The following is a 26,919-nucleotide window of genomic DNA, read 5'->3' as shown; positions in this document are numbered from 1 at the left end:
AGGATTTTCTCAAGCGCATTGATCAGAAGTACTGAGAGTCACCAAAAACTGAGACAAACTATATCATTAAGTCCATTGAAGAAAAGTACCATGAGTCACCAAAAATTGAAACAGGTAATCTCATGAATTCACTGACAACCATAAGACATGATGGCATAGAGAGTATGCGTGAGTACATTTTAAAAATGGTGGACATCGCTGGAAAACTCAAAGCTCTCGAGGTACTAATCCCTGAAACTTTCTTGGTACATGTGATATTGAATTCTCTGCCTGATAGTTATACACATCTCAAAATGACCTACAATGCATTGCGTGATAAGTGGGATATGAATGAGTTAATTTCAAAATGTATGAGTGAAGAAGAAAGTATGAAAAAGTATCAAAATGAGGAGTTTGAGAAAATTGAGTCTGTGAACTATGTACAAAGTGTCACCAAGGCACATATGCCTTCAAACACCGATGCTACAAGAAAGAATTCTACCAAAAGGGTTCCCTCCCCTAAAAGAAACTCCAAATTTAACAAGCCATCGATTTTCAAGTGTTGTTTTTGTATAAGGCTTGGCTTGCCACATGAAGAAGAAAGGTAAAAACTTGTTTGCTTGTTTTGAGTCTAATTTGCTTGATATGCCTAGTGATGCTTGGTGGCTTGACTCTAACTCTTCTATTCGTGTTACGAACTCATTGCAGAACTTCACAACAAGGACAATTCCAAATAAAGATGAAGTGAAAGTGTCCGTTGGCAATGAAGAAGAGCTAAAGTCAAGGCTATAGGCAACATTAGGCTCAAATTTGTTTTTGGTTTTTGTTTAGAATTGGAAAATGTCATTTATGTACATTCTATGAGAAGGAAGTTGATTTCAATTTCAAAGCTAGTTATGTTGGGATTTTATTTTACTATGAATAACATTGACTTCAACGTTTTTCTTTTATAATTCTTCTCATGTCACTGGTTTACTTATCGATGGAATGTTTAAGTTTAAGTTGAGTTATGACCAAATGATTTTAACGTGGAAAATCCAAATAATAAGTCACGGCAATCTTTAAGTCTTTGGCCATATTTCAAAATGAAGAATGGAACTTTTGGTTAAAAATGAGATTTTGCCTTTATTAAACCTTGATGATTTTGAATTTTGCGTGGCGTGTGTCAAAGAAAAGTTAATAACCAACTTTTGGAAATTATTCATATGGATATTTGTAGTCCTTTTCCTAAGAAAACCATTGAAGGAAACAAGTATTTTATCATATTCATAGATGATTTTTATAGGTTTTGTTATGTATACATAATTTTGGAAAAATCCATGGCACTTGAAGTTTTTGAAAACCAATTGGAAAGGCAAGAAAGATTGTAAGGCAGAGAAGAACAAAGACGTTACTTGATATGGTGAAAAGTATGATATATATTTAATTTAGTGGGTTTTGGGTTTTGGTTGCTTCCTAAGCTTTCAGTAAAGGTGGAAGGAAGCGAGTGACCAAGTGATCAGAGATTCCCCCACTGCGACTTCGTCGTCGCCTTATCTCTATAAAATCGTCTCTTTGCGAGCTGGGTGGGTGTAGTTCGTGTCAGCTGATTCCTGCAAGGTGGAAGAAAACCCAGAAACGCAAAAACCCAAATCTTATCTCATCGATCAGGTACATGCAAAATTTCGATTTTTTTTCTTCAGAATTTTGGTTTTGGGTATTTGAAGAAATGGGAAAGATGGGATTTTTGGAATGTGTAGTGACGGAGAGCAGCTGAAACGCGGCCACCGGCGAGATATGGAGGTCGTTTTGGAGAAGAAAGACGCTGGTGATTGGGCTTACAGAGGCGAAGGGGCTGCTAATCTTGTTCTCGCTTACACCGGATCCTCCCCCACTTTTGTATGTTTCACTCTACCCTGAGCTTCAATCCTGCATTTTAATATTTTATTTTATTTTTTAAGGAAAAAGTTGAAAATTTGTAGTAGTTCGTGAAGGGAGTTGGAATTGGGTAATGATTGTTCTTATTGTCATGCTTGGGAAATTTTGTGTTTTTCTGTCTGTAGATTGGTAAAGTAATGCGGTTGCAGAAAGCTCGAATTAATGGGTCAAAGGCCTCGAACAGTCCCACGGCATTAACCGCACACGAACTTCTTTTGTGGAAAGACATGGACGACATTGTAGCTACCTCTAACAAAGAACTTGCCAGCCAACTCTATGTGAAGCACATCATGAGCCCTTTATTGGGTTCTGCGTACGTTGATGCTGGGGTATGTGAAAATCTGAGTTTATACATGTACAAATGAATAATGTTTGTTGAACGGAAGCTATGTCAATGTTTTGTCTTTCTTTCCTGGATAATTATGCATAAAGGTTTTAAAACTGTGTCAATATAGTTTGTATGTTTAGTTTTTCTTTGAACTTGTGCATGAATGGTTTAAGAGTTACATATTGTATTGTTCTATAACCTTCAAGTTGAATTTTGGCAGATGCGTGTCCCTGTTTCCAGGGAATTCTTGGAGTCAGTTGAGAAGAACGTTATTAGTCAGCGTCCTGCTTCTCGAGTTGATGCCACTAAAGTTGGCACACAAAGTGATACTGTGCTTCTCATGTCTGATCATTCTCTTTTTTCTCGTGGTAATTAGCATCTCTCTGTGATTTACAACTTTTACATTTAGAACTCACTGTTCTGCACTTGTCTGTCAATCTTAGCAATTCGAGTTAACAGGGTATTCTGTGTGATGGTTTAATTTAGCTCCAAAGTCGGATGGCTTATTTAGCCTATTATCCAGGTTTTCTTTTGCATGCCGGTTTTCCTTGCTTCCACTTGAAATTATCACTTTACTTTTACATTTCGCGGATAAAGTATGGGTTAATATAACACCTGGCACCTACACTACAACTCAGAAAAGCAGGAAGAGAAACCTGGAGATAGCCTTCTGCTTAGCATCATAGGAAATTTGTATCTTATTCAATGTAGACACATCTATTTAAATATTGTCTTGTGGCATATATGATAAGAAATTTGCGTTTTTTTATTGTTTGTTTTAAGTGATAGCTTATTCTGCTTTGTTCTTTTCAGTTACTCAAGAAGTTGAACCCTCTATATCTGTAGAGATAAAGGTACTTGTGTAAATTTTTGTCTCTTTTATTCACTGGAGGAATACCCTTGAATTATAATTGACAATTCCCTTTTCATTTCAATTGTTTCCAAAAATAGCCAAAATGTGGATTTCTCCCATCTTCAAGGTTCATTGATGAAGGAAATTCCATTAAACGAAGCATTACTCGTTTTAGGATGCACCAAGCCCTGAAATTTCATGATGGAGAGGTACTCTTTTAATATGTTATTCTCTTGGTTAACTTCTTTACTAAACCGGAACGTATTCATATGCCCAATGGGAATGCCATCTTATCTGATTCTTAGAACTTCTGTGCACAAATTTCCGCAAAGCGAGTCCGGTTATAGTAATGTTCAATTCTGACTTGGATGCTTCTAAATGTATGTTGCAGATATCAGAATATAGTGAATATGATCCACTCGATCTATTCTCTGGATCCAAGGACAGGATACATAAGGCAATCAAGGATCTCTTCTCAACCCCACAGAATAACTTCCGTGTATTCTTGAATGGTTCTCTAATATTTGGGGGCTTAGGCGGTGGTGCACACAGCACCAATTTGGCAATTGGGGGAGCATTTGAAGATGCACTTAAGGGTGTCATTCAGGGAGGTGATGGCTTGCGCACAAAGAGTTTTTTACAGCTTATTGCTGAAACAGTTCATAAATCTGGAGTGTTGGATCGGCTCCTTGAGGTCCAGAAACTTGATAATCTTGACATCGATGGAGCTATCCATGCGTATTATGACATAATTTCTGAGCCTTGCATGGTATGCAGAGAATTGGGTAAAGAAGAAGTGTCACAGAAATATTTGTCATTGCATTCCATGTCTTTGGATGAAAGCTTGAAGATTGTGAAGGACTTCTTGATTGCTACTAGTGCAAAGGACTGCAGTTTGATGATTAGTTTTAGACCAAGGAAAGATGGGAATCCAGAATCTCCTTATAATAACTTGCATCTAGAATCAACCAACCAATCTTTTGATTACAAGGTAAATATCCCTTTACTACTTTGTTCTGTCTATTACCATAACACGTTCTGTCCTCATTTGGAAGCTTAATTGGTTTTAGTTTTTAGTTTTCATTCTTGAAAGGTTTCCTCTAGTAATCTATCCATTTCTTAACGGCTAGAGCACATAAAAATTGTAATCACTACTTTCTCCAAGTTGAAAAGTGAAATTCCATGCGAAAAATCATTCATTATGACACTAATATCTTATTGAGCTGCATTTTTCTAGGTGAATTTCATTGACCTGGATTTGAAACATTTGGGGAAGATGGAAGAATATTATGAGTTGGACAAAAAGATTGTAAGCTGCTACAATCAAATGGTAGAAACTGAGGAGAGACAAAAGAAAACTACAAGCACAGTGGCTCTTAAAACCGCCAATTGAGATTAGTTACAATGCCATGGAGGATACTTTACTTAAAGATTATGAGTAAGTACCAAGTCTTTTTTCTGTAAATTATGGCCATTATTTCTGTATTTCCTTTGTACGCAGTTACTTTAGATTGAGTTATGCATATATAATGCAACTTTGTAATTGTTTAAACATAAACATGGCATGTGGGTTTTGTACTTACATATTGTCACACTGCACTGATAAAGTTAATAGAGATTAATGAGGGAAGAAGAGACGTGATAAAACACCTTGTTGTAAGATGGATGGAAGTTTAATTGGATATTAGGAAAAACTGATGAAATAATTTCTGGGCCCTGCAGGGAAAGTGATGTATCAACTACCTTCAGTGTTTCATCAAAGCCCACATGGCATATTAACTACCCCAGCTAGATTTTCATATTGTGGTACTGAAACAGGAAACCATGCTGTTTCTCTGAATTTTCAAACCAATGGTCTAAGTTCAATTATGCAATTTTTTCGCATAAGCTGTAATCTAATTTCCTTATGTTTTACGTATCAGAGTTTTTTACGACTCTTGCTTCCTGATAGTTTTTATTTTATATATTTATCAAAATTTTCATTATTTGTGCAGATATATTCTTTGATATCCTACAGTTGTGAACAATGGAACCAAACTAATTTATCTCGAATATAAACCGTGGGTTTGCTAAATCATGAGCTGAACAATGAGCTCCTCGGCAGCCTATAGGTCTCTCTCTCTCTCTCTCTCTCTCACTTGTGTGTGTCTGTCTGCTTGCGTGTGTGGATCTAAACCTGTTAAAGTTGATGATTCGAGTACGAACAAGCAGGAATAAGTAGGGTTTGAGAAGTGGGTAAAGTTTACCCATTTAACTGACCCCACTAAAGGTGAATTGAGAAACTGATTGCCGGAATACCTACTAATGAGGTTTTAGCTAAGGATGTCTCCAGAAAATTGATGAAGACCTTGATGAAATTGAGAGTCCACCATAAAACCAATTGGTAATATAGGGAGTAGCTCAAGACCATATAAGCACATAGCAAACTTTGTCCCTCACCGATGTGGGACAACTCTCACATTGGTGAGGGACAAGGTTTACTATGTGCTTATATGATCTTGGGTTACTCCCCATATTGCCAATTGGTTTTATGGTGGACCCTCAATTTCATCATGGTATCAGAGCAAGGTTGTCCACGTGTGAAGCCCAACGGCCACACGCGCTCCACGTCACCCAGTTGTTGTCCACGTGTAGGCTTGAAAATCCGCCACACGTGCGGGGACGTGTTGAGAGTTGTCCCACATTGGTGAGGGACAAGGTTTGCTATGTGCTTATATGATCTTGGGCTACTCCCCATATTGCCAATTGGTTTTATGGTGGAACCCCAATTTCATCATGGTATCAGAGCAAGGTTGTTCACGTGTGAAGCCCAACGGCCACACGCGCTCTATGTCACCCAGTTGTTGTCCACGTGTAGGCTTGAAAATCCGCCACACGTGCGGGGGCGTGTTGAGAGTTGTCCCACATTGGTGAGGGACAAGGTTTACTATGTGCTTATAGGATCTTGGGCTACTCCTCATATTGCCAATTGGTTTTATGGTGGAACCTCAATTTCATCAGACCTGACATTACATAATTTCTTGGGATATAGAAATGGCAATCAGTTTCTCAATTCACCTTCAATGGGGTTAGTTGAATGGGCAAAGCTTGTTAGATTTTATCCGAAATTGTGGTACATTTGCATCATTTAACTTTGATTTCTTTGGAGATAACCTGGCTGGAGATGGTGTTTTTGCCTAGCAAGGGATGTGCTTGTGGCCCCGCACATGTAAATTCTGCACTGATTGCATTTTGGAGGGCGGATGCGACCCAATTAAACACCTCTCTGATCGGCATTTACTTCTAGCCAACTACTGACAGTCATTTTGTACCCGAGGCCCTCAGTGCTGAAGGCATACTCATACTAAATATATAGAGGGCTTAAGAGAACATTTTATATATAGCATCTTTCTGTTCAGTCATTCTTTCGTTATTAGCTTTTTCTAGTTTTGATCTCGATCATTATTGCTTGTAGATTCTTAATCAAGATCATGTCGAAGGTTTTTTTATCTCTCATCCTCCATATATCCAGTCGATTATCTTATTTGCATCATCTGTTTTTGTTTTATCGTCTGCTATTAGTTAGTTGTTGACCTACCATTTTGGTGGAGTCCTTCACTGACACCCTGCAGTAGTTCAGAACTTATCATTTCTGAGCACAGAAGTAGGAATCAAATGTGACCGTTACTTTTTGTTTCTTGCTGCAGAAAACTGTGGTGTCAGTGGAACTGATGTGTCCAAAGTGCAGGAAAAAGGTGATGAAGTTAATTGCAACCGTAGAAGGGGTAGCTTCCATTGTCCTCGACCCGTCAAAAAATACGGTGACGGTAACTGGGGAAGCCGATCCGGTAAAGATTATCAAGAAGGTGAGGAAATTAAGAAAAAATGCTGCGGTTGTGAGTATCGGTCCTCCGCAGGCTGAGAAGAAGGATGAGAAGAAGGATGGGAAGAAGGACGAGAAGAAGGACATTGTTCCATACAACCCAACGCCATGTCAAAGATGTGATGTTTGGTACGTGATTCCTGAACATGGTTACGGTTACTGTTCCGTAATGTAATTACTGTTCCGTGTTGTGCCATTAAATATTACTAATAATATTTGTATTAATTTCATGTTAATACAAATGTTAATTTGGTATTCGGAATAGTTTATGCGGAAGATTGTTGCTTAACTAAGCTGTTTACGTGAACAAATCTTGATTACAAGTTCAGCGGGTGAAAATTTCAAGGTTACAGGGTCGGGCTAGTAGCGTACCATCACACTGACACCGTCTTTTAATTTGAAGATTTTAGAACAAAATGTCTCGGTGGAAGTGGAACTAGGTGTTTTTCTGACATAGATTTCACATATTTTTTTTCCACAAAAATCACTAGGCTATTATTATTCCCCTGGCAGAGGGGGATTGATTGTCGGCTTGACTTTAGGGTATGTAGTAGGTGTTGATGGATGTCGGTCAGAATTCACTCGGCCATATGAAAACCCAATTGTGTTTTGCTGCATTTGACAAAACGATAGTTACCATAAAAAGTCCACCTAACATATTCATCGTAGTGCCTTATGCCCGAGATTCTTAGAAACAATTATGGATGCGGATATACAATACAATAACAACCAAGTTTTATTTCAATACGTGCTTTGAAGGATACTTCTATTTTTTGTATGTACTTAATTGTATAAAAACATGTATTTTAACGACTATGTATAATACATTTCTCATCAAATTTGGAGACACGTTTTTGACACACTTTGACCTATGTTTTTGTGGGGTTCACTCTATAATGTATTTCAACGATACGAGCCGTCTATCTTTTAGGTCTTTACTCAAAGATCATGTCTACCAAAAATCACCCAAATCCAAAATCATATGATCGTTTAGATTAAATTTGGTATTCTTTGCAGAACAGTATTTGTCAATTTTCTTCGCTACAAATGAATATCTTAATGGTTTGGATTGTCTAATTTTTTGCACGGATAATCTATGAATGATAACTTAAAATATTGACTATTCAAATCGTTAAAATACGTTACGAAATTAACTCTACGAAATTGGTGTCAAAAGCGTGTCTTTGAACCTACCTACCTACCTACCTACCTACATACATACATACATACATAATGGAAGTATATAAAAATCAAATCAAAGGTAAGCATCCGTCTTGTCCACAAAATCAATCCCATATGTATATGAAACGAAAGCTCCTTATTTCCTAGGTTTTGGAGGAAAAAGACTGAAATAAATAAATACATCGTCACGTTTTCAATGAAATAAATGAACCTTCCTTCTTCATATTTTTAAATTACACATCCATCCTCTAGCATCTCAATACAATAGGCTATAAAACTTGGGCCTTAAACCACCGGTGATATTTTTGAATTATTTGGATCTCAAGGCCCAATAATTCAAAGCAATACCTAAGGTTGCGAAATACGGCTACGTGGTATACCAATCTACGTGGAGTATTCCCTTGTAGTGCGGAAATACGGTCACGTGGCGTAATTAACACTCTGATAGACAAAACAAATGGCATATTAAAATAATAATGCACAAACAAAAAGTTCGATACAGAAGACCTTAGAGGACGAACTTGGCATGTCGAACTCTGATAGACAATACTTTATACAAACAGAAACAGCAGCAACTCTGGACGACGAACTTGGCATGTCGAATGTATCTCAAATAAACAAGGAAAGCATGACGAAATATACCACGCGCGACTACTCTTGAAGCAGTGATTGTCTTCACCAGCAGCATGACCGGTTTTTCTGTTTCAGGGAACAAGCACAATTCAGTTTCAAGCGCAAAAGAAAATAAAAATAGAAAAGCCGGCATTGATTAAATGTTTCAATTTCAGATGATTCAATTTACGAGCAAATCGTTCGCTAACCTGAAGCTTGGCCTGTTCTTGCCTGTCTATATATTCAAGAAGTTCTTCCTGCCTCATTAATGCCTCGTGCAGAGCCTAATCAGGAAGAAACATACAATCACAGTCGAATCATCAAATGATCGAAAATGCAAGGACAAACATAGATGAATTTTTCTTTTGCTTATCGAGTAATGTATATCTACATTTTCAAGGGTAAAAGCCAAGCAGCATATCCCTACTGTTGCAAAATTGGCACAACGACGTGACTATCAAATCAGGGAAAAATTACCTTTTTTGTTGCAATTAACTCTGATTCTAACGCATCTACACGATAAACAGCAGCATTCAGTAGCTCCACTTTCTCGTAAGGCATCTCCAGAGGCTTTGCTTGCAGCATATCTACCTTCTCCTCAAGCTCACCAAGCTTCTTCAAAGCAGATGAGAGAAGGTTTTCCCTGGATAACCCCGGTGCGGGTGATGGGGGCCGGAATTCCTCCACGGCAGTTGACTCATCGGTTAGGTCAGGAATGTTGTGGGCAGAATCAGAAACAGAGTTTTGGAGTTTCTTAGTTGCCCGCAGTGAAAAAGATTGGATTAGCGAAACGAGGGTTACAAAGAATGCCACAAGCATAGTCCAGATATTAGCAAGCATTGCATCTGTTGTTTTCCCCACAGATTGTGGAGAAGATGCCCCTGCGATGTATTCCAATTGATCAATTAAATCAACTATGATTTTGTAACAAAATAATATTAACTTTAACTCTAGTAGTAGCATGGGGTTTGTAAACATTATCTCTGCTAACTATAAAACAAGTTGTAATTACACGGTAAGGTAGAAGTGTAACTAGACTTTCCAACCTCCAGAAGCAAGCAGTGCCTGTTGTAATGCTGGTTTCTTCCATCCCATATCGACAGCCTTGTCAACCATGGGAACCTGTTCATCGTACTCCAACAAGGCAGTAGCACTGCTTGCTTTACCAACTACCCTAGCCTATAACAGCATTGAAGCATATCAAGTATGAGTTCAAAATGTCAATGAACTGAGATGACACTTTATAGCAGAATATATGTGTGTTCAGTAAGGCCAATGCCATACAAAAATAGAAAGATTGGTTCTTCAGTTGCATATGTTGCTAATCATTCTCAAATAACAGAAGTTTGTCAAACACAACACTTACTTCTTCACAAACAGGAGTCAACTTAGGTTGTAAGTAGTTCCTAGTTGCTTTAGGTGAACCCATTTCTTCCACTTCAGATCCAGACTCTGCGGTAGAAGTATCACTACTTCTGATCTGAGAAAAACTTTGATTTAATTCCAAAAATACTATACACAAAAAAAGGGCTTCTTATGTAGACACAGCATGATGGTCTAACAGTCCATACCATAGGATTGTGTGGCTTATCAAAAGCAATTATCCCCCCTTCACTGTTTGAAACTGTAACTATTTGTCTGAAACATTGTGTTTCACCATTAAGTACCATCTGCAAGCAAAGAACATAATTTTCAAGCCATACAATAGTACGGTTGCAAGCAGAACAAAGAAGAGGAAGTTGTGCAAAAATAACAACCCATCTAACACAACCTTCAGTATGTTTGGGTCATTCCATGGCCCTTTATCAGAGGAAATACAACCTCCCTGATCGGAACAGTTACAGCTACCGCCCATAAATTCTGGCAACTCACTGAATAAACCAAAATGTTTCCACAGTTAATAGTTATGAAAACAGAATGATAACCAACTCATGGACCCACCAAAAAATAGAGAGCATCAATCACCTTGCATCGATTATTTCAAGCAATTTGCTCTGGTACTTGTTACCCAGAACCTGCAAAAATATAACAATATCAGTTGACCCCATTGATATCTTCAGTCAATGGTAACATCAAACCTTGGGTGTATCATTAACCATACATGAATTTTGCTGGTTGTTCTGGCATCAAGGAATGCTTTAACTGTAGGCCAGAGCACCTTCCTAAAAGCATAACTAGCATTGATTATTAACATTCGGCAAAGCGTCTGCACAGATGAAATTTAATATTAGAAGATATGCTTCATATGGATTTAAATAGAATCGCCACACACACTGAAAGTGATCAATTATTGAAAGGATATATAAAGAGTCCTCATGCCTCAGGATAGTTGTCACTATCAATCTTCTGCAGCCGCTCTGTGAGATCTCGTGCAGACTTGGTAAAGTTTTTAAGACCCTGAAAGAAGCGACATGGAAATGTTAAAGTAGCATTTTTATATTTTTTGCAAAACAATAAAAATTCAACGAACACTTGAGAAGGAGTATCATGTCAAGTGAAAGCATACCACGCCTTGAACATCTAAAATTGTTGTACTTGAATCTATATGTCTCTTTGCAGCAATAGAGCAGGCAGGAAACTTAATGGCAAAACTCCTTTCATACTCCTGCACATGGTATCTCACATACCGTTCCAAAGAAGTCACTTGCATAAGCCTGTTGGGATCAACTTTCCCCAACCTTTCAAAGTAAACAGGTCTTCCATCCTTGTCAACACCATGATAAAACTGAGGGTAGTGCTTTCGAACTTCATTCAACTCACTGAACTCAAAATCCTAGAAGAAACAAGGATGTGAGTTTTATTTCAGCCGATGGGTGGCATATCAACAACATTAATCATTTTTCTAAATATGCATTGCAGGGCAAGAAAATGTAAGCAGAATTGTTCGGTAAATTTACCTCCAAAATTGTATCAGTACCAAAATCTTTCCTCCACTGAATCATATTGGCCCACATGTGCTTTGATTTCTCGATATCGAACTTCCTTGCTGTCAAAAATCTGCAACAAATAACTTCTCATTAAATCTCAAAAGGAAACAGCAAAATCAAACTTGCCATATCGAATCTTGTTCGCAAGAAAATAAAAAAGATTTCTGGGAAAATTAGCAACCTCAACAACATATGATAGTCATCATGTCTTGGAGGCAGCAAGTCTTCCGAGATAAGGGCCTGCCGAAATGCGTCAACAGCTCGTAGCTCCTCGGCGTCCCTTACATCCTCAATCGAAACAGAAGTGGACAGCCTACAACTACTACCACCACCACTCTTCCTCCTCTTCTTCTTGAGGGAACGTCTGAATTTGGTAGACGCATTAAGTGCTTTCTTCTTCAAATTCCTACCAATTCCAGACCTCCTCTCCTCCTCCGAGTTCTCAAAATCCGACTTCCTTTCCCTCCTTTCGTCGTGGCCAGAGAACCCCTCAAAACCTAATCAAACGTCAACAAAACTACCATCGTCAAGCCCTAATGCTATCATCAAAGATAGAATTTCAAACGCCCCAATCCAAAACTCTAGAACCAGCACAATTAGCACAATCTAAATTTCATAAAATTAAAGAAAATAGGAAGCAATTAACGAACAGAAGAAGAGATAGGAGTCCGTCAAAGAAGGCGGGAACTCACAAGGCCTGGCGAATCGATCGAGAGGTCCGGACATGGCGGCGTTCCGAGAGCTGCCGAAACCGGCGGCCGATGCAGACGAGAGACTTCCTCTTCCAAATTTCCGATTCTTGAAGTGAGAAGGCGTCTCCGAGCTAGACGAAGGTTCGGAGTGAGACAGAGACTGGAGCCACTGGAGGAGGCGAATTTAAGATAGAATTTCCGTAATCATGATTAACGTGGGATTTAATTTTAATCAGGTTATAATCTGGTTTGATTAAATGACGGCGATTGGAGAACGCCTCACGGCCACGGGAAAACGTCGGTAACGGATAAACTATCTGGTAGAGTGTGCCGTTTCGGAAGTCTTAAATACGCGCCACTTTAATCCAACTGGAGGAGACTGCCACGTCGGCATAAAGCGCGCCGGACTTGGCGGGAATTTAACAACGGCGCTACGACCGTCTCTTTCTTTTGGCGGTTTCGGTGTTGTTTGGGAAACAGCAATAATTTTACCGTGGAGAAAATAGTCATGATGAGTCATGAGATTGGTAAATTTGGTAGAGAAAACAGCAGAAATCATGACGCGTGTTGCTGAATAAAAGAATATGGTCTTCCATTTTTAGGCCAAAATCATCCCCAATTAAATTTCTTGCGTTTTACGTTTCCTTTTTGGTAAAGTGATATTCGGAGCAACTTTAATTTACGATCGATGACAGTAATTGAACCCACCACTCGGCCGAACTAGCCTGCCGACACTGTTATATGGATGCATGACGTGATTACATGATTTTTGATAACTTGACATGAACGGATTTACCACCAAACGACATTCTAATTCAATAATACAATATCATATCTGAGTTTATCTCCGCATTATTAGCCTGAAACCCATATTGTAGCAAAACCCGTTACCATAGCATGAAATATTGACAAGTTCACTACCGTATAGCGTCTCGATGCACTATAAAGCAACATGAATAACCGTGTATTAGTGAAATCGTTCAATGCAACTCCTTGCATGCATCTGCATTGCAGAAATCAAGCCATACGTTGGATGGTCTTGAACTTTTAAGTGAGAAACATTACAAGCGCTTGGACCAAAATGGTTTAAGTTGGCATGGAATCACACATGCCATCATCAATAAGGATTCTAAATTAAGTGGCGGAATAATTTGCAGAAACCAACAAGACCCATTACATTGCGAGTAAGTTTATCTATAGTCTACATATAATACATATAATTATTTACTATATTCACAAGCTTTTTACATCATATATATATATATAAGAAGAGCAGAGATGCATGGCGGATTGCGGGTGCAGCCGATGAGCTTATCAAACTTCCAAGAATGCTGTCTGTACAATTTTAAATCCCTACGGGCGATTCTGAAACAAAACTGAAGACGTCAATTCGGCTTGCAGTTACAGTTGCACTCAAAATTTCGACTAGTTTGGGGACAATGGCAGGCTTCTTACCTGTCATGCCAAGTTCTTTCTAGCACGAAGTTGGAGGAGCTTGTCCCTCCACTGAGCTGGAAGTGAGCATGAAAATGTATATGTAAGATTCAAAAGCTCCAACAGCTTTGATACAAACACAAACAACAACAAATGAAAGAGCACCAACAATCACAGAACTTTGATGGGCGAAAAAAATACTATACGGACGAAACATATTTACCAGCATCTCTATAGCGTTCCTCAACTGCAGCAATAAGCATGTTGCGCACGAGATTAAACTCCTTCGTTTCAACACATGGTTGACCATTTGGCCTGAAACCATATAAGTTTCAATTAACTCTATTTTACTGAATGACAAATTTAGAGGTCGGTTCTACCTTGCTCAGATTGAAATACGCATAAATTCAAACACCTATCTACATGAATTTCTGAAAGACTGAACATGCATTTAAGTTCAACCTAGACAACCAATTACATCATCTGATCAGAGTCAGATTTCATTCCCTGAACAACTCACCTGCTCCAAGACCAACCGTTACATTATCTGATCAGTCGGCTTACATTCAACTCAGGAACAATCTCTTCGAGATTGAAAATAAGACCCATGTCTAAGAGATTCAATACTTACCGATCCAGTTCAGTAAATAATAATCCATCTGAAGCAGGGCCCTGAGTTGAGAACTTTCCAGATTCGATAACTCTCATTCCATCACTGTATGCCAGGTACTTGTTGACCTGTATGGGAACCTGCACAGAACGTGGAAAGAATACAGTTGATCACAAAACAGGTATTAAGCATTTAAGCCCGTCTACCCTTGTAGATTACTATATATATTCCCACATTTCTAAAAGTTCAAAGAGTTTTAGCAGGAATTTTAACCAATCTACTTCTACGGATTCAAAAAGTAGATCTTAAGAGCCTAGTATGTACCTTGCATCGTACAGCAATGTTGATGGCATCTGAAGGCCGAAGGTCGAAGCTGACACATTCTGTCTCACTACCTACCTGTGATCACTTCTAACACAGTGTCACTATACACTAACCAAGCAACTTCAGAATTTGATTTTCCAGAAGTAATTCAGTCCCTTCCCGCTTTCCCCCACCCCAAATGACAATAAAAGAATGGTAACAATAAAATTAGGGAAGTGTTATTGGCACTCCAAAAATCTCATTCTACACTCCTCACAAGTGTATTTTTCTTTCCAAATATAGAAAGTTTGGAGTGTAGAATGAGATTTTTAGAGTGCCAATAACAATTTCCTAAAATAAAAAATTCCCTAAAATTAACTATAATAACAAAAATTAAGCCTTATGAAGTGTGAAGGTATATGCCTTTCTGAGGTATAACTGAGCAAAATACGCCTCATGCACTCTCTTGGTGACTCTGACAAGTCGGACCTGCAGGGATCGAAAACAAACAAAAACAATCAAGGATCACGAAGAATGTACATTAATGAACAAGCATTGTCATATTGTACAAGGAGGAGGACACAGACATACCTCATAACCCATCTTGTCAATCATCTCCCTCACCACTTGATACATAGTTGGCCTAGCCTGCAAACCAAATACCAAAAATTTATAGATTTTTAGAATATTCCTACATTAACAAATATATTGGCAAGGCCTAATTTTGCCCACTCGACGACCGCAGAAAAACAAAATCTTAATTCAAATGGAAGGACAATGTAGAAAGAAACCATACAATAGGAACATTGCGGACCGCTGCCATGAGCAACACACTAGGCATCTCCACTGCAATCAAAGGCAAACCCGAATTCAAATAACTTTCTAAGGTAAATTTCAAAATAGAAAACTTGTAATGTTGGAAATTATTAGTTCAGGATAACATACAAACAATTATTGGGAGAAGAAGACCGGTCCCGTCTTCCATCTTCAATACAATTGCAGGATGCGGAGCATAATCGGGGAGATGGCCCCCCTGAGGATTGTTATGGACACACCTCATGTGCCTACCATCCCGCATTTTGATCATGAATCCATCAATTCCGCTCTTCACCTCGACTACACCAAAAACCAAACGCAGAAACTTATTACTCAACCGTTCACAGCATACATCAAATATACAAGTAGTTTTACAAAACTGTAATCATTCAGTCAGGTGCTTCAGATCATTGGCATTTCACTTATAAAGATTCATAATTCAATTGTAAGACGGAGTTAACGGTTTACATAAATGAGGAAACTGATCAATAGCGTACCGGCTTCGAGTACGCTAGAGTTAACATAATCTTCATCATTTTCATTGAAATTCTCCGCCATGCTTCCGTTGCCATCCGACGACGAACTGAAAATGCAATGCACTCTTGAGCATTTTCTAGCATTTCGAGAGCGAGAAGAAAAACCCGCCTTCGTGATGCTGCCGCTGATCCCTCTGAATCCAAGCCTAGCCTTCACCAAAGGGCCTACCACAGGCAGAGTGTCAAACCCCGATTGTTTTGCGCGAACGGTGGGGCAAATTACCGGCCCTTGCAAAGTCGCCATCATATACCTTCTCCAAAATCCAACACAACAAACAAATTAAAGATATGCTGTTTGGTTGCTGAGAAAATATATAAAAATATTGGAAATTTTACGTTTGATTAGTGTATGATTTCATAATTAGATCATGTTTTCGTAATTAAATCATGATTTAGTAAAGTAAAATGGTAAAAACTAAATTAAAAATCCAGTCTCTCACTAACTCTATTTTAAATTTCTAACACCTCGTAGTCAGCTCGAAGTGTTAGAGATAATTATCAATCACAAATAACCAGACCAGAACAAAAAAATCAGACCTTTTTTTTTTGTAAATAAAAAAGATCAGACCTTTTTAATCACCGATCAAAGCTTTCTTAGCCGTCCGTTTTCCGGAACTCGTCTTCACCGATTCTCCACGGAGTTTCAAGGATTCCGAAATCCAGAAATTAAACTCCTGAAATTAACAAAGATCTGAATCCAGAAAAAAAAATTGCGATCGAATGATCCGGAGAAAAACAGAGAAATGATCAGTGGAGTGAGAGGAAGGCTTGTGGATGAAGAAACTGGAGATTATTAGGGTTGCAGAAAATAGGAGGAATAATTGGAGAAAAAATAGGGAGAAGGAGGATCGCAGAAAAAGGAAGGGCGAGAAAGATAAGAGATTTTTCTTCCTCCGTATAATAATTGTCTTTATGAAGAAGAAAAGTACTTGTAGTGCTTGAGGACAACATGAATCAAGTATGTTTTTTTTAAATTACGGTTCTGTCCTTGTGGGTTTGAGCTGGTTTGTCAACTCTAACGCAATGTTGGCAACATTTTCATCTAAAGAGAAATTTTTATTATGCTTCAGTGTACCGAAAAAATAGTTAATTTACAACAAGAAACCAAATCTAACGAGTTAAAGCATCTCAAGAAATTCTTAAATAAAATAAAATAAAATAAAAATTTAACGACAAAAGATTCATCATCAAGTATATTTAACACACTGATGCATTTTAAAAACTTCTTCTTGAACTTTTTCCTCCTACTTTCTTATGATCGTTTTTATAATTTTGGTTTTGTCGAGTGATGATCCAAATTGTCACTTTTGTAGGTCATCTCTAGAGGTTAATTTTGCAAAATATCGGTGATGTTTGACAATTTAATTAATTGTTGTGGCTTCAATTTTAATTAATAAGTTGGTAGCAGTTTACTAAATGAGGAAAGGGTATTTACGACTTTCGAGCGGAGTGGATAATACCTGTCTGACTGAAAGTAGCGGCTGCGCGCGTAGAATGACATAAATGCATGGTCTGAGGTGCAACACTGCCGGCGGTCGACGAGATCAAGATTCCTGCATGACTGCCACGTGTGTTCATTTTTCAGGGGTGATCTGGATAAGGCTCTTTGTTTTGAAATTTTTTTCAATGTGATCAGAACACGTGTGGTATATCACGTGTTTTTATAAAAATAGCGAGAAATTTTATTTTTTAGGTTATTAATTTTTTAACACATATCTCCTTATTTGTATAATAATACCTGATATATCACTCTATGTATTGATCAAACTGAAAAATCTCCTCTTTATCATACGCTATTTCTCCCTCAAAAATATCAAATTCTGTTTTCTTTTTCCCCCGAAAATATCAGTTATATTTCCTTTTTCTTTTTCCCTTTTTACGTAATACTGATACGATTTTCCTTTTTTGGATATAAAAATGGCAACAAATGTCACATACCAAATATTTGATGAGACCACTAACATAAATAGAAAATATGATGTTCCTAATTAATTATTCCATATAAACGGTGGTTTTGTCATCCTAGAGTTGCAACAAATGGCAAAAGTAATAGCAAAATTATAATGTGTTATCATAAATGATTCGACCATCTCAAATTCTTTCATCACCATCAAGCAGTGGAGAAATTTTTTCAATGTGTTGAGACAAGGTTTGGTATACTAAATATTAAAATATAAGATCATCTTCAAATGAGATGTCAAATAGGATTAAAAGATATTTAAGTGTTCTTCAATGAATATGCCATATATGATGTGGCACGTGAGACATTTGATTCCTTACTTTCTAGCTGCATTTTTTTACAATGAACAAAGAAAGAGTCAAATATATTTAATTTAATTTTTAATGCATGGGTTCAAATATATTTAATTTAATTTTTAATGCATGGGTCCCATTAACAACCAATAGAATAAAAACTAAAACTAATTTTGATTATTTTTTAATAATTAATGTAACTCTAGGTCCAATAAAATAATAAAATAAATATTTGTCACATCCATTGGAAAAGAAGAGAATTCAGCACTTGTATTTAATTTGCCACATCAGCCATCAAATAAAATTTTGACATACTATATTTGACATCTCCTTTGGAGATGCTCTATGTGGTTAAATTTTTTTTTCAAGTATTTAACCACTTAACTATGACGCTGGTTTACCAAGCTGTGCTCTCTACACTTTGAAAAATATCTCCAAGTGATGATAATATTGACTATCCTACTTATTATTATGGAATGAATTAAATTTTAATATTTGTATCTATCTACAACACTAATTTAAAATTTAAATTTATCTAATAATAATGAATACAATGGTGAGCAAAGAATTTCATGTGGTTTATTTTATTGAGTTTGTTTGAATGGTTTAAGATTTTTTTTTTAATATTATGAGAATATTTTCGTCGCCGACAAGGGGATCAAATATGAATAAAGGCATGTTAAAATTGTTGGAATTGATTAACGTTTAAAAGTTTCGGTAGCTTATTGTGAAACCAAATTCACTTATATTTTTTAGTGTAAATAATGTTTTTTTTTTTAAATTGATGGTATATAAATAACAAGAAGAAAAAAAAATTGGCATAGTCAATAAAAGCTGGCAGTTCGTTTTGACGTGGCGTCATGGCAAAAACCCTTTAATTAATTACAGTGTGCTGCTGGTGTGCTCATGGTTTTTATCATATAATTATATTAAAATCTTTGTCCGTGTCAATGGAATCGGGTGGGCTTCACCTTCTAGTTTCAAAACAAAGCTATTATAATAAATAAAGAAATAAATAATAACAAAAACCCATTTTAATATTGGCAGAATTTCAGGAGTCGCATATTTTAAATATGAAAATGTTATTAAATTAGGGAATTGTTATTAGAACTTCAAAATTTTCATTATACCCTTCTAACTTTCTATATTTAGAAAGAAAAATACACTTGTGAGGAGTGTATAATAAAATTTTTGAAGTACCAATAACATTTCCCTTAAATTAATAGGGAATAAAAGAGACAACTTACCAGGAAAATATTGTTGTACACAAGTATTAGTTTAATAATAACGATTAATTAAGAGGCAACTTACGCCATTAAATAATTGATCCGCTAAAACGTATGAATTGTGTTTTCTTTTTGTTCACGACAAGACAGAAAACCTTAAAAAAAAAAATTACGTCATAATATGACAAGTAGAGATGGCGAATCAACCCATGAGATTGTTAATAGATTAATTTGATTTCATATTACACTATTATCACTTCTATGAATCTCAAATCTATATTATAGTAATATTAAATTAAACAAATTCTAAGAAGTTCATATTAACAACTCAATAAATTAATTTGTCACTCTAATCACAAGAATTAGGAACTCCAACTATATCAGCAACCATAAGACGTTCGCAGATGGAGAAACTTTTTATTATGACCGGAACACGGATGGTATATCATGTATTTTTTAAGTTATTAACTTTTTAACACATATATCCCACCATTTATATAATAACACGTTATGTACCACTTTGTGTTATGGTCACATTGAAAAATCTCTCTCATAGATGAAGCGTTTGCTCAAAAAGTATTGGACCTAAATTGTGTGGCTTTTTTCAATATCTGAAAACTAACAGATAAATATTTGTATGAAATGTTAAAATGTCCAACGTCCGTTGGAATTTGGATATCGTAAAATAATAGAAGGCTAGCTGGAATTGATTGAAGAGGCTGCTCGCAAACTGACAAACTATCGGCCTCTCATTTGAAAGTAGATTTGTTTTCTTCTTAGAATTCAAATATGACAACCAATATATACTCCTACCACAATCTTACTAGTGTTACGAGTCCGTAGATAATAAGTTTGATATTAATTATTATAGTGCTAATAAGAATTTTGAGAGAAAAACCAAATATTAAGAGAAAATGCTATAGTGATCATCACTTACTATTATGATAATAGTAATATTTATCTCCACTTGTAAATAAAAGCTCTTAGGTTTGATTCTTACCAAATGCGAATTTAAGCCAAATTATGATGAATAGCCTTTTATGAAGTATAACCCAATTTGCCAACCGAAGTATTAAAAAAATACTATAAAGATAATCTACTTGAATCATTATAGACCATAATATCGTTTACTAAAAAAAAATAGTAAATGATTTATGCATCACATATATCAAGAATATTAAAATTGGGTAAAGAGGTGGAAACATATAAAATGGGTTGGGCGGCTTTGATGGACAAACCTGGAGCCCGAAACCTGAACGAAGCTTTGGGGCCTAATTGATGCTACCAAGTACCAAGGATTGAAGTAGAATATTAACTTTTATTATTTTATTAATGAAACTGAAATAAAATATTATTTTGAGCATCAATAAATTGCATACATAAATTATGTGAAACAAGGTCCCCTAAGGCCGAGGAGGCATGATCTATAAATGGTACACATAAATTGTCAATGGATCAAACTTGGTCCATCCATGAAAGCTTAAGGCGAGGACCAAATTTGCTCCATAAAACTAAGAAGGGATCGAAGATTTTATTTTTATCCGGCTTCAAGGAGGAAAATGACTTCCGCACACCTTTTCTTCTCTTCTGCATGCCTTTGTTTTATTCCTTAATTCTTTTTTGGTTTATGGAATCCGTTGCCACAAATAAACGAAGGTACTGTGTAAGGAAAAAAATGCGCGTAAATCACTTATCGAAAAGAATAGCCAAGTATTTAGTTGACCAAGACTTTTAACTTGATTATATGATATTGACCATATGTAATCATACTCATTAATTTAAGTCCCTCCACCAAAGTTAGGAGTTGGCCAAAGGCTACCACCGCCATTGCCGCCACCACCGCCGACGTCACCAGTCACATAAGACATGCATGACAGTGGCACGAGGCAGAGCCCTCTACTTATGAGATCTCGCTTTGTCTCTCCATTTCCATTGATCTCCGCCATGCCCTAATCATCATTACTAATTAGTAGGATGTCATATAATATCTAAACTAAATTATGAACACAAATATACAATTATCTAGCACTGAAATATATTGTATAACAATTTTTCACAAAAAAAATGCGTGTACGGCAAAAGACTAAAAGTCTAAAGAAAAACAAAAAAATCTTCTAAAACAAAAATTAAAACTAGTTTCCAACCATTTTTAGGCATTTTAATCAGGGTTGGTGTATGGGATTAATCATGAGATTAGACTCACATGAACTCCAAATTATAAAGAAAACAATAATGCTATTCTTACTATATTTTTGTACCACAATTGTATACCACCTTATGTGGTATCTGATATGGACAGCCACATCATCTAAATTAATTTGCATTTAATTTCAAAATGTTAATCAATAAAAAAATTGTTAATTAAATGATGATTGTGGTATACGAGGAGTCTCCTTCTTCCACCTAAGATTATTTAAGTGTTTTAATTAATAAAAAAATTGAAATTAAATGATGTAGCATGATAAATAAATATAGTATAAAATTATGGTAAGAATAGCATTGCTTTAAAGAAAACCCTAACTACTTACCCCTTGTAATATTGTTTTAGAGGTCTTATTGCGTGATGACTTCATGTATGGGACGCTTAATGTCTGCACAAAACGTGTAAAATTAAAAGAAAGAAACATTACAAATAGGAATTAATTTGTTTCAATAATCGCACTTTCTTTCCTTTCCTTTCCTTTCCCTTTCTTTATCATGATTCAATCCGTGACATATACCAATCAGGCATGCAGAGTAATACTGTGAATGTCGTGATTAGTGAATGACAAAACATGATCTTTAATTAGATCCTAAATCCAAATTAAGATAAGATTAAGTCAGACACGAAAGGAGGAATATATTTCGAGTGACTAAAAGTTGTTTCATTTTTTGTTCTTTTAGAAGATTGATGAGACCCATTTATTTTCTTCTTGATATCATGTTTAGTTCAATCCAAGTAGCCACATGGGCATGAAAAAGACCAGACCAGAGACAAGACCATTTGTGTACTGCTACTGCATGATTAATTTGCAAGACAATATGGATCGCTCATACATACATACATATACATATACATACTTACACACACACACACACATATACAGGTCCTTTATGCAAAAATATTTCTATTTTTTGAAAAAAACTGGGATTAGGTGTAGGGTTTACTTCACATCGAATTTCAACGATCTGAACCATCTATTTTGTAGTCTCGATCCATAAATCATCCTTGCAAAAATTCAATTCAATCCGAGACCATTTGCCTATTTAATCATCAAGATCAAATTTCATTATTTGTTATTTAACAAAGTATTCGTTCCTTTATTTGAATCCAATTAGATGTCTTAAATATTTCCAATTTGGCTAATATTTTGTAAGGATGATCTATGATGTACAACTTAAAAAATAGAGGGTCTGGATCGTTAAAGTTTGATATGATCTGGACCCCACAACTAATCCTCATTTTTATAAAAAAAAAAAGAGGGATCCCTTCCCTTAAAGGCTCTTTCTCTCTCTCTCTCTCTCTCTACGTGTGTGTGTGTATATATATATATCTATATATGTATGTATATGTATGTATGTATGTAGAAAACTTCCAAGAAGAAGAGCCAATTTTACATATACTACCTATGTATATTCTTCTTGATATGTTTATATGTATCGATCTATATATACTACCTATTAATAGAACACTATGTCACTCAAAAATCAAGGAAAATGTTATTATACTTTTCATGCATAATTGAATGAAAACATTAAAAAAGAAAAATCTTAGGTATTAAAGTAATTTCGCCCAATTTTTTTTTGATGTTTTTTCTCTTTCCACACTCACATGTCAATAAAACATGTCATTGTAGTATAGTGGTAAATATTATAGTTTTTTTTTCTTTTTAAAATTTTTATGTTACACACACATAATATATATATGAGCTCCATCTAGTATTATATAAGATACGTCTCGGAAAAGTTCACTTAAAGAAGAGAGATCATAAAGCTTCAACTTTTAAAAGAATGCCAAAAATTAAGAAACCCTAGCGGCTAGGGTTATATATGCATGTACCATACGTACGAAGAACTTAAACGTATATACTTAGTACAGTTGGGATAATTAAAGCATATTAATCAAACCTTAATTAAGATTAAATAAAACACACAAGTACGTACCTCGACCTGGTTTTGAAGGAATTTGATGTATCCGATAGCCTCCATTAGTACAGATGCTGTGTCTGTCTGCAGTAAAATGGTATAGATTTGCTAATTAAGTCCTGTACTTATATAAACAGAGAAAACAAAGGTTTTTCTTTTTCATTGTATTTACAGAATAAATTACCTTGCCGAAAGGTGCTACCAATTGCTGAAGAGCTGCGATTCTATCTCCTAATTTTTCCTTCCTAACCTGTATTATAAAGCAAATAATTTCCAGGTTTTGTTTGTTTTTCGCAAAAAAAAAAAATCTCAGCTTTAGAAGTTGGCTACCATAACGATGAATAATATTACCTTAAAGGGTGGGCATGAATTGCGCGACTCTAATCGCGATTTCTTTGGTGCAGCTGCTTGAGTTGCTTTTGTCTCAATCAAACTGCCGGGTCTCTTCACTTCTGTCATTTCATTGTCGAAAGACGATACCTAATTTGAAAATTTTAAATTAATTAAGAGTAAAGACTGTTATAATCAGATGTTAGTTGATCACCAAAACCAGTCTCTGAAAGAAAGAAAGAAAAGCCTTCTGATAAAGAAGATGCACACATTGTATAAAGTTGAAGCTACCCCCCAATGTTACAAAAAGGAGAGGTGCTTAAATGTTCTTTTGGTGCCATAAGAAAATAAAGATGTTTAGAAAAAAAGTGTTTTAACTTTTGGATTCTGCTTTATTTGTTTAGCAAATTATTACAAGGTTGCTTCACTACATGTATAACAATCCCATAAGACTAACATATCAGTTTTAAGGTTTTAACTTAGGGTAACAGTTAATGTCTCACTAGCATAATAACAACTATTTTAATAATATAAGAAAAGACAAGATAGAATGTTATGTGTGAACGTTATTACATTACAAAAACAACATTTGATTAAAGGGTACTATTAGTACCTTTGTTTTTAATAGTACTGTAGATTAACAATAAAAAATATCTTTAATTATCGAATTAGCTGGGAAGGTTTAAGTAGGGTAATAGTTAGTCGCTGCTAAAAAGAATTAGAAGAAGAATACCTTTCCTTGGTGCATCTGTTCAAGAGTACCAAACGAGTTATGCCTTCCATTGTATAAGCCAAGAGTATCATGTGAATTAGTAGGCGTAGTACTAAAACTACTACCATCCCCAGTACTAAATCCTGCAGAAGCACCTAAGAGATCCATGGCCTGCAATTTCATGTCCAAGCTAGAGCTCGAGAGTGTAGACGAAGATAACGACCGGTTCAAGTTGGAAACGTTGATGCTCGGATAGATTTGGCTGAAGTGCCCGGCTGATCTGCTAGGCATCGCCAACGGCACACCTCCCATTAGATTAGAGTTGTGGAGTAGATGATGATGATCATTTGAGTAAAATTGATGGTGATCTCTAGCTGATGGTGGAATTTGATGATGATGAGAATTAATAGTACTATTCATTTGGCATCTAGAAGACAATGTCTTGAGCAAGAGCTTCTCACTGAGATCATTCATGATCATTTGATCTTTTTGCTCATTTTTCATGAATTGGAAATATTGGTCATGATCAATGCTACTGCTCGACGTGGCCGCGGTTAGCATTTCTGTTAATTTTGGGAAGGAACTGTGATGATCTAATGAGGATGATGATGAGAGCTCTTCCTTAATTTTAACAAGGTCATGGGCAGATTGATGATCACTAGTAATATTAGTAAGCCAGTGAAAACCCAAGTCCGGAACCAGGGAACTGTTGAGGGTGTCCAAGCTTGAATTTGGTAATGAGTTACCACTACTGCTCCTGCAACATTTAATTAACGTTATCATGAGAAACTTAAGTAAAACGAAAAGGAAAAATCCCGAAATTAAGTTTCTTCTGCATTTGTTAACTGATGTAGTACGATGAATTTATAATTATAGAGGCCGAACATAAAGTTTTCCATAAAATATATTGGTGCAAGAGCGATGAGATCAATTAATGTGTACATTTCATCTATAGTAAATAGGTTTTTTGAGAATTAAAATCAAATATTCCATGATAGAAAAAGCTTCATAAAGAACCTATAAACTAAGCAAGCAAATTCGAGTTCTAACCATGTACTTCCTCACTGATATGAACATCAAATACCAAAAAAGGAAAAGGATGAAAAGAAAGATTCCAGCTTCTCAAAAAATTTCCTTTACTAATATGGTACTATGTATGAGGTATATATGAACAAACAGATGTTCACTAACTAAATATTTAAATTTCTGAGAGAGAGAGAGAGAGAGAGAGAGGAAAGAGAGACTTACAAAGTGGTAGTAGGGGTCCAAGCAGGCTTGGTTCCAACTGCATAGCAAGATGGGGTAGTAGCTGCTAAAGAAGAAGACCTAACAAGATTCTCTTGGAGCTGATGATGTTGTTGGTGATGGAAATTTGCAGACTCCATAGTTAATGATATAATTGTTTTTTTGTTTTTTTTTTGAAAAAGCTTGAAAATCCCAAGATAAGCAGTAATAAATTAAACCTAATTATAGCTAATTAGCTCCAAGAATCTATCACTCAATTCGAAGAAAGAAAACCCAGTTATTCAGGTGTGACACCCACATACCTTGCTCGGTTTGCTTTTAGCTAAGCCAAGCCACTTTTCTGAGTTTTCCTCTTTACTCTTTCAAGTTTACATCCTCATGTGTTGATTAAAGTAGCCTTGAAAAGAAAGAAAGAGCGTGTAGTTATATCATCTCCTTACCTCTCTCTCTCACTTTTTTTTTTATTTTTTTATTTTTTTAAATTCAATCCTCTCTCTCTCTCTCTCTCTCTCTCTCTCTCTCTCTCTCTCTCTCTCTCTGTGTAGCTAGGCTATATGTTATTTTGCACTCTCTCTGCAATTACAGGCGGATGATTGTATATTTGTATACTTCTTCTATGCCATGATGAAAATCTCTGCCTTCGATCCCAAGGCTGTCAACCAGTTCTGAGAAGAGAAATCATATTAACCACGCTCTCTTTCTCTCTCTCAACCCCACATGTCCATGGATGATGGATATTTATACACACACACACACACATACACTCACATATACCCCATTTGGCACGGTCGGCATAATCAGCAAATAGGAGTTCTCTGCAGTGAACCACTCTTCAATGTCCAATGAATGCTATTTAGGCTCAAATTTCCCATCATTAGTTATAAAAAAAAATAAGTTTAAGGACCATATGTATCAATTCTATAAAAAAAAATATTGAATTTGACAATAGAAAGCTACTCTTATCACAGTTTGACAAC

At 36.0% G+C, this 26,919-nt stretch overlaps 5 protein-coding genes across 11 annotated transcripts; 2 read left to right on the top strand and 3 right to left on the bottom strand.

Moving 5' to 3' along the window:
• Positions 1 to 1,136: 1,136 nt before the first annotated feature.
• Positions 1,137 to 7,228, top strand: LOC103423459 (inositol-pentakisphosphate 2-kinase-like). Of its 2 annotated transcripts, XM_070813652.1 has the most exons (11): positions 1,137 to 1,629; positions 1,719 to 1,857; positions 2,022 to 2,225; positions 2,445 to 2,592; positions 3,038 to 3,078; positions 3,176 to 3,286; positions 3,469 to 4,068; positions 4,315 to 4,515; positions 4,800 to 4,883; positions 5,072 to 5,188; positions 6,764 to 7,228. In XM_070813652.1, exons 2-8 carry the CDS (start codon positions 1,756 to 1,758, stop codon positions 4,468 to 4,470), a joined length of 1,362 nt encoding a protein of 453 aa, XP_070669753.1. In that variant the 5' UTR covers positions 1,137 to 1,629; positions 1,719 to 1,755; the 3' UTR covers positions 4,471 to 4,515; positions 4,800 to 4,883; positions 5,072 to 5,188; positions 6,764 to 7,228. The 2 variants fall into 2 exon arrangements, with proteins under 2 accessions (XP_070669753.1, XP_017184491.3); XM_017329002.3 differs by lacking the exon at positions 4,800 to 4,883 and having other exon boundaries at positions 1,426 to 1,629.
• Positions 6,548 to 7,114, top strand: LOC108172035 (heavy metal-associated isoprenylated plant protein 2-like). Its single transcript, XM_017329005.1, has 2 exons — positions 6,548 to 6,556; positions 6,764 to 7,114. The coding sequence occupies exons 1-2, from the start codon at positions 6,548 to 6,550 to the stop codon at positions 7,112 to 7,114; spliced, it is 360 nt and encodes a 119-aa protein (XP_017184494.1).
• A 1,083-nt stretch (positions 7,229 to 8,311) lies between the features above and the next one.
• On the bottom strand, positions 8,312 to 12,684 carry LOC103423460 (phosphatidylinositol/phosphatidylcholine transfer protein SFH8-like). The gene is made up of 14 exons (XM_008361542.4): positions 12,353 to 12,684; positions 11,842 to 12,157; positions 11,631 to 11,730; positions 11,240 to 11,506; positions 11,053 to 11,130; positions 10,835 to 10,939; positions 10,699 to 10,748; positions 10,505 to 10,604; positions 10,305 to 10,403; positions 10,100 to 10,213; positions 9,780 to 9,912; positions 9,211 to 9,614; positions 8,943 to 9,017; positions 8,312 to 8,820 (listed from the first exon to the last, which is right to left on the bottom strand). The coding sequence occupies exons 1-14, from the start codon at positions 12,384 to 12,386 to the stop codon at positions 8,797 to 8,799; spliced, it is 1,899 nt and encodes a 632-aa protein (XP_008359764.1). The 5' UTR covers positions 12,387 to 12,684; the 3' UTR covers positions 8,312 to 8,796.
• Positions 12,685 to 13,437: 753 nt separating this feature from the next.
• LOC103423461 (bifunctional nuclease 1-like) lies at positions 13,438 to 17,068 on the bottom strand. Of its 2 annotated transcripts, none has more exons than XM_008361543.4 (11): positions 16,620 to 17,068; positions 16,013 to 16,302; positions 15,645 to 15,815; positions 15,496 to 15,545; positions 15,291 to 15,347; positions 15,123 to 15,188; positions 14,721 to 14,795; positions 14,418 to 14,536; positions 14,010 to 14,101; positions 13,808 to 13,863; positions 13,438 to 13,717 (listed from the first exon to the last, which is right to left on the bottom strand). In XM_008361543.4, the coding sequence occupies exons 2-10, from the start codon at positions 16,296 to 16,298 to the stop codon at positions 13,811 to 13,813; spliced, it is 969 nt and encodes a 322-aa protein (XP_008359765.1). In that variant the 5' UTR covers positions 16,299 to 16,302; positions 16,620 to 17,068; the 3' UTR covers positions 13,438 to 13,717; positions 13,808 to 13,810. The 2 variants fall into 2 exon arrangements, with proteins under 2 accessions (XP_008359765.1, XP_008359766.1); XM_008361544.4 differs by having other exon boundaries at positions 13,438 to 13,728; positions 16,620 to 16,965.
• A 3,760-nt stretch (positions 17,069 to 20,828) lies between these two features.
• Positions 20,829 to 26,646, bottom strand: LOC103450453 (transcription factor bHLH110-like). Of its 5 annotated transcripts, none has more exons than XM_029094893.2 (8): positions 25,946 to 26,644; positions 24,719 to 25,454; positions 24,007 to 24,135; positions 23,840 to 23,905; positions 23,674 to 23,739; positions 22,059 to 22,121; positions 21,286 to 21,479; positions 20,829 to 21,189 (listed from the first exon to the last, which is right to left on the bottom strand). In XM_029094893.2, exons 1-7 carry the CDS (start codon positions 26,080 to 26,082, stop codon positions 21,309 to 21,311), a joined length of 1,368 nt encoding a protein of 455 aa, XP_028950726.1. In that variant the 5' UTR covers positions 26,083 to 26,644; the 3' UTR covers positions 20,829 to 21,189; positions 21,286 to 21,308. The 5 variants fall into 5 exon arrangements, with proteins under 5 accessions (XP_028950726.1, XP_008388028.1, XP_028950725.1 ...); XM_008389806.4 differs by having other exon boundaries at positions 21,301 to 21,479; XM_029094892.2 differs by having other exon boundaries at positions 20,829 to 21,479; positions 25,946 to 26,646.
• Between the last annotated feature and the right edge of the window lie 273 nt (positions 26,647 to 26,919).

Source organism: Malus domestica, chromosome 15, assembly GCF_042453785.1.
Source record: "Malus domestica chromosome 15, GDT2T_hap1".
NCBI lineage: Eukaryota > Viridiplantae > Streptophyta > Magnoliopsida > Rosales > Rosaceae > Malus > Malus domestica.
The sequence above is the reverse complement of the archived record's forward strand: the minus strand, read 5'-3'. Positions and strand labels throughout refer to the sequence as shown.